General features: G+C 35.5%; 1 protein-coding gene across 2 annotated transcripts; it reads right to left on the bottom strand.

Annotated features, from left to right (window-relative positions):
• Nucleotides 1-339: 339 nt before the first annotated feature.
• LOC149249599 (uncharacterized) lies at nt 340-1,367 on the bottom strand. Of its 2 annotated transcripts, none has more exons than XM_089456282.1 (2): nt 939-1,293; nt 340-824 (listed from the first exon to the last, which is right to left on the bottom strand). In XM_089456282.1, exons 1-2 carry the CDS (start codon nt 1,132-1,134, stop codon nt 382-384), a joined length of 639 nt encoding a protein of 212 aa, XP_089312408.1. In that variant the 5' UTR covers nt 1,135-1,293; the 3' UTR covers nt 340-381. The 2 variants fall into 2 exon arrangements, 1 of the variants encoding a protein (XP_089312408.1); XR_016265875.1 differs by lacking the exon at nt 340-824 and adding an exon at nt 831-890 and having other exon boundaries at nt 939-1,367.
• Between the last annotated feature and the right edge of the window lie 6,022 nt (nt 1,368-7,389).

Genomic DNA, 7,389 nt, shown 5'->3' with positions numbered 1-7,389 from the left:
GATACAACATATATTTTAATCATAAAGTGCATAAATGGCTTTGCAGTGCTTGCAACAGCAGAGGATGACAATGAGAAACCGACTTTTAAAATATTATTTTATTTATACTTTAATTCACTATCATGCCAAGCATAATATTTCTGGAGAAACCAACTCTCAAAATATTATTTTATTTATACTTGTATTCACTATCATGCATCGTTCCCACGGGTGGTGATTCATCACAGTCCGCCCCCTATTCCTCCTCCGCCACCAGCGCCTCCACCAAATCCTCCCCCAGCTCCGCCTCATGCCAAGCATAATATTTCTGGAGAAACCAACTCTCAAAATATTATTTTATTTATACTTGTATTCACTATCGTTCCCACAGGTGGTGATTCATCACAGTCCGCCCCCTATTCCTCCTCCGCCACCAGCGCCTCCACCAAATCCTCCCCCAGCTCCGCCACCAGCGCCTCCACCAAATCCCCCGCCAGCTCCACCACCTACGCCTCCACCACTGCCAACCCCTCCACCGACTCCACCACCTCCGCCTGCACCACCACCAAGCCCTCCACCCGCTCCACCACCTCCGCCAAGTCCTCCTCCAGCACCACCTCCGGCACCTCCGCCTAATCCTCCTCCAGCTCCAGCCCCACCACCGACACCTCCTCCAGCACCACCGCCGGCACCTCCTCCTAATCCTCCTCCAGCTCCCGCCCCGCCACCTACACCTCCTCCTGCACCACCGCCAGCACCTCCGCCCAAACCTCCCCCAGCGCCACCGCCAGCACCTCCGCCCAAACCTCCTCCAGCGCCACCTCTGGCACCTCCGCCCAAGCCTCCTCCAGCGCCACCACCAGCACCTCCACCTAAACCACCTCCAGCGCCAGCACCACCACCTAATCCTCCTCCAGCGCCACCTCCGGCACCTCCACCCAAGCCTCCTCCAGCGCCACCTCCAGCACCTCCGCCCAAGCCTCCTCCCCCACCGCCACCAAGACCTCCTCCGCTTCCAATGAAATTGTCGGGTTTATACACACGGTCATGAACCACTTTGTTTAAATTTCTGGCTGCGGTTACATGACAACAAGTCGCTACTACTATCAATCCCGCAAGAATTAAGAGCCCTCTCTTCATAATGATGGATACCATAATCAACAATATTTTTCCGCTTCTGGACTCGTCTACGAACACTACAAAGATCGCAGCTCGCACATACGATACACAAATAATTTAGCACGGCTCGGATAAGAAGCTGGAAGTTCCCGTGAACGCCCTTTTATAGGATTAACGAACTAATAAACCAACGTCGCGAATCGCGATGGCTTCTTACATCTTTTAATTCTTTACCTACTTATAACGTGGCTGAAGTAATCAGATGGTGACAGACAGAGAGCAGCACTTAATTACTGACTGTTTTACTTTATGGCAGTCAGTGGAGCACAGCTGAGTATTCTTCGATTAAAAAATGTTTTGGAACAGCGAAGGAAGGAAGCTTGTCAGCTGCAGTCACCGACTACATTCATTTCGACGAAACTGTATCTCTGTTGGGTTGCCTGTCATTTGCTCTGTGTTCCTCGAATAAATTTGAAATTCACGTTGTTTATACACACTTCGTAAGTCAAACTGTCGATGAATTTCCCATCACTCAAACTGTCAAGCGCCGCACAGCCCTAACTAATAGTTTATTGAAAGCATGGGTGCAGTTAATAAAAACTCAAAAGGCGTCAGCATATAATGGTTTAATAACTGGAACATAGTACACTTAATTATTTAGACTTAATTAAAACTCTCCCCTTGACTTTAGATATGTGATTCGTGGATAAAAGATAAAATAATATAACTAGAGACATTACTTAAAAATATAATATTTTTAAATATTTTATATTGGTTAATAACTTATGGGTGGGAAGAATATATTCAAGGGTTATGCTAAAAAAAATTTATACAGAAAAGTAGGAAACTAATAAAATATAAATAATGAAAATATTGGATATTAGTTAATAACTTATGTGTGGGAAGGATATATTGAAAGGTATAAGTAAAGAAGAAATAGTTCTAAAAGTTTTATTTTTTTATTTCATAAAATTATATTAATGAAGTTTGCAAGGGGTAAAAATTGTGAGGATAAATTTATTTATGACATAAAATGAAAGTTTTTTCATTTGCATAACATAAACTTGAATTTCACATTTTTGAAAAAAATCAAGTTATATGGATATAAATAGTTCTCTAAATATCATTTTGTTCGTCTAATATTAATTTCTCCTTAAATATCCATTGTTTAAGATTTTTTTATGAAAATAAGATTAATATATAAAAATGGTGGTGTATGGTTTAATCCCATGAAAATAACAACTAGATTCATAATAATTATTTGAGTAAATAAATATTAGGGGAATTTTGAGATCAACAATGGATCTTAAAACAAAAAATGTATTAACAAAATGACTCAAATGGAGTTGGCACTTCTTGGATGCAAAATTCAATTCCTGATCTAGTGTGCCCACTTGACGTCTAAAAATTCAATTTCTCATCTACGAGGTGCCCACTTGATATTTGACTAAACATACATAATAAAAAAAAAATACTATAAGAGAAGTTTTCTTTCTTTTCATTTATAAATTCATAATTCTTATTTTATTGTTTTAACTATTATTTTGTTATTTTCCTTTAAAAAACCCATTTTAAACCTCAAATTTCTCTTAATAAAAAAAATGTGTTAGAGTATCAATAAATAATGATTTTTTTAGAAAAATATTGTGATAAACTGAATATGGATGATTACAATTGGATATAGTTTCCATTTCATATTACTTAGTAATCAATAATATGATTCTATATGTATTCTCAAAATAGAATAAAGAGCCACATTTTACAATAATACTCAAAAATACCAACATAATGATATCTAAAATCCTTTCATAAAGTGTCCTCCCATCTACTACTAAATTTTTTGATAGAATGGGGTGAATCGAAGAAGTGGTAATGATTGCATTCCAATCCTTTTATGCTCCACCAAGAGCCAAACAAAGAGTTTCCATTCATTTAACATGGGCCACATACTTATTGTATTTACACCAATTTGACATATATTAAGGCATCCTTATTCTTAGGCAAATAATTAATTGAATTTTTAACCCATGTTTTTTTTTATTAATTTATCTATGACACAATCAAATATTTTAAGCATCAACTTTATTGGGAGATGAAAAAAAATACAAAATTTGTATCCATTTTTTTATGAGAAGAAGAAATATTTAGAAATACATTCAATGTATTGTTTAGATACACCTCCATTATCTCTTGATCATAAAATTTAACCAATGTGAGTATTCATTCTCCTTTCTCAAATAGAATCCTTCAAAGGTTATTTATGTGTTTTATTTCCTATGTTCCCTTCTAAGGTTATTTATGTGTTTGATTCCCTATGTTCCAATTATCTAGGGATCTAGGCCTATTTGATTTTCTTTCAATTCACAATTATTCATCTTACAATACCATAAACCTAAGGGTAGCAAGCATTCTAAAGTTTCTAAAATATTTATTAGTTAATCTATTGTTCGTTCTTTTAATTATACATCAGTTATTCATATTTATTCTATGGCTTTTCTCTAATAATCATCATTGGTTATTGGCCTCCATAGGTTCTTGGTTGTAAGATATTTTCCAGATAAGAAAGAGTTCTTGAACCATGAAGCTCTACTAAACCACCAATGTCATCCATTTCCCAATATTTTCTCTTTAAAAAAGCTAAAACAAAAAAAATCATCATCGTATTACTTATTGACTTTGGAACAAATGCATCTAAACATAGAATACAAGAATGCACCCAAGAACAACTTTGAATTATCTTTTCTCTCATAACAAAAACTAAAAAATATCCTCATTATATTAATTATTGTCTCTGAAACTAATGCTAGAAAAATATAGTATACAAGATTGTAGTTAATGTGCAACAACCATGCATAACACCCACATACTAATTTTGAACACACTGAAAAGACTTCGCAAAATATATACGCTTTTTTGAACACATTGAAAAGACTTCGCAGAATTTATATATGTTTTTCTGAACACACTAAAAATACTTCACAAAATATATACGCTTTTCTGAACACACTGAAAAGACTTTGCAAAATATATACGCTTTTTTGAACACACTAAAAAGACTTCGCAGAATATATATACATTTTTCTAAACACACTAAAAAGACTTCGTAGAATATATACACTTTTTAGTGTGTTTAGAATTTGTACATGGGTGTTATGCAAGGTTGTTTCATACATGCATTGATATGTTTTATGGAAGTCACGTATGTCTTCTAGGGTTTTGCAATATGGCTTGTTGATGACATTTCATCTATTCTGTTATGTTTGTTGTTGTTTGTTAATGATGTCTCTATCATGATAATCTGTGTTTGACCGTACTAGTTGAGTTGACTTGGTTATGGAATGAAATGCTGATTAGTAAATATGTTACTGTGTTGTGATATATAATTAGATTAATGATCTATGATTGATGTAGCAATTGGTTTAGTGGTTATTTCAGTATTACAATGCTTCATATTCAGCTGTCAATATATTGAGATTTGTACGCAGGTCATATTTAGAGGAATCGTGTACGTACACACGTGTGCTTCATAGAAGTAGCATATACATTCTGACATGTGTTTGATCACGGTTTATAGTGACAACATTTGGTTTTTGTGATGAATAGTACATGGTCTAGTATACTTATGAGTGGTTATGCATTGATATGATATGATATGAATTTCTTTGATCTAGTTGCATTGGTTGACAAAGATTCAATGATTGATTTGATGATTCAGTTGTTTCAATGATTGGGTGATTTGATTCAGTGATTGTTTTTACAATCGTTACTTGGTTTGAGCTTAATGATAGAAGTGGGTCCAATCTGAAAATATGATGAAAGGTGGCCTACATTTTGATGTGTTGAGTTAGGTGGATCTAGTATGAAACAATATGAAACGTGGTAACCAAGAGGTGTTGATGCTTGGAGCCTTCATTGAGGGAGTCAAAGCTTCCTTCGAGTAGTAGTTGGAGAATTTGTGCAGGGGGTAGGAGCTCCCTTCTGGTAGGAGTCGATAAACGAGATCAAGGGGTTGGAGCTCCCTTCCAATGGGTGCTGGAGAATGAGAGAAGGTTGTAGCCTTCTATAGGTGGGTCCCTGTATACTGGTATGAGTCTGCGCCAATACAAGATTGTAATATGTTTTCCTTTGTAATAAAAGAAGAAGACAAAGACGACGACAATGATGGTTTTGTCCCACATTGGGTTTCCACATAAAACCTCAGTGTTCTATGTGTGTTGCTTATGTTTTGTGTTAGCTTCTCTTTACTTCTCATGGTTTCTTCTTAATAAATGAATAATGACATAATGATGCACTAGTTAAAGATGAATATTTGATGGAACATACGAAAAGTTAGTTAATTGAATATACGTGGCTTTACTTCATAGAAGTTGCGTATATATGTGGTTTGCATAAATGACAGAAGCGTACAAAATGAAGAATATTAAATGAAAAGTTTAAAGTGAGTTTAAAATACTAATTCACCAACCCCCTACCCCTCTCCCTCTTATTCCCAACACTAAGAGATCTAAGGGAGGTCAAATTGCTTGGGGAAAGAGGTGCCTTGCTTGTCCAAGGAAGGAAAATTAGAATTTGTATGACAACCATTAAAGTGTGTTCGGTGTGCCTTTAATAGGTAGGTATGATGAAGAGTCATTAGGCTGAAGAGTCTAGTGAATGTGATTGTTTTGCATGCATGTTAGTTTTTAATGTGTTGGTTGTGCATGCATTGTGATTATTATGTTTATCATGCATAGTAGGTTAGACATGCATTGTGGTGGTCATTATTGAAATTGTTTCATCATGATGTTGTTGGTGTCATTATGTATATTATGCTAATACCAATTGATGTTGCATACAAGATAGCCTCCCATGAAACACACTAAGGTATGATTTGATTATGTCTATATTTGGTTTATCTAACATGGCATGTTTGTAGGTGATAAAAGATTAGATATGACGAGCATAATGGTGGATTACAATTCACGTGACTCTCCTTACAGACCATCCAAATAGAAAGGAGATGAGTATTCTTCTGATTTAGTAGATACACTGAGAAGTTTGAAGCAAAAGATCAGAAGTTGCAAGGCAGACAATAACAAGTTGATTCAGTCACAAGAAAGACTTGTGAAAGCTCAGGAAAATCAAGTAGAAGGTAATGAAGTAATCCTTCATATCCTATCAAATTTGCATTGACAAGAATAGTTGAGGATCATCCATGGGCAAGAGGAAAGGACTAATGAGGAATATGATATGAGATCTTAATCATGATACATGTTGGACATGGATGATACGTTGAGAGGTGGCAGATGGTTGGATACACCTGATAGGATGCATTAGAGGCCCTCCATCAATCCAAACGGTGACACCAACACTCCTTGCTACTATGATAGTGGATGAGATGCCTCAAACCACTTACTATGTCTTTGAGTAAGAAGCCCCATGAGAAGCTCACCCATGTGCTTTTTGTCACCATACGCCTCACCCTACGTCAGTCTCTAGCAAGAAAGAGAAACAAACGAAAACAACTACCCCAAACTCAACCCCTTTCAATGTTAGAAGCCATATGTATATGCAAGCACTTTTGTATATGCATATAGATATGCAAGCAGATATAGAGAAATCCACTTTCATAAATGCGCTTTCATTCCTGCATATGAAACTATCAATATATTTAATCTCTTTTTTATATTTAAGCATAGTTTCATTTCTAAGTTAAGGTCCCACCTACAATGATCATGTCGGCTCCCAATTTTTATATACACACATATATTAAAGTGCACATATATGAAAGAAATATTTTGTATATGTGTGAATTTTGTAATTGCACACAAATATAACAACATGCATATCTAACAACCACACATGTATATGCGGAAGCGCATATAGGAAAATATTTATAAAATATTATTGTCATATTTGTTGTTCTCCTAATACTTCAAATTTTTATAGGTACTCTATAAATGGGATCTCATGCAAAATGATGCCATGCATGTCCGCCACTTGTCATTTGTGAATGATTTAGTTAAATGATGTGTCAAAAACATTAACATCTTTTCATAAAATAAAAAAACAAATTCTTTTTCAAAAATTTGAATTTCCTATATGCACTTTCATATAACACTTCATTTCTAAGGGCTTTAATGGAATCCATATGACCAAGTGCGGACAAGAAATTTAATAGGTATTTCACCTATTCATTTATATTCATATCCAAGCTTAAAATTTTATACACTATATTTCTTTATACCCAAAGGCCCAAATAACCAAATAACCTGTTACGTGCGAAATCAAGACCATTTTTGGAACCTCAAC

The sequence above is a fragment of the Pinus tabuliformis genome, chromosome 7 (assembly GCF_031772625.1).
Source record: "Pinus tabuliformis cultivar Carrire ecotype Pingquan chromosome 7, CPIR1, whole genome shotgun sequence".
Taxonomy (NCBI): Eukaryota; Viridiplantae; Streptophyta; class Pinopsida; order Pinales; family Pinaceae; genus Pinus; species Pinus tabuliformis.
This window is presented reverse-complemented; position numbering and strand designations above follow the sequence as displayed.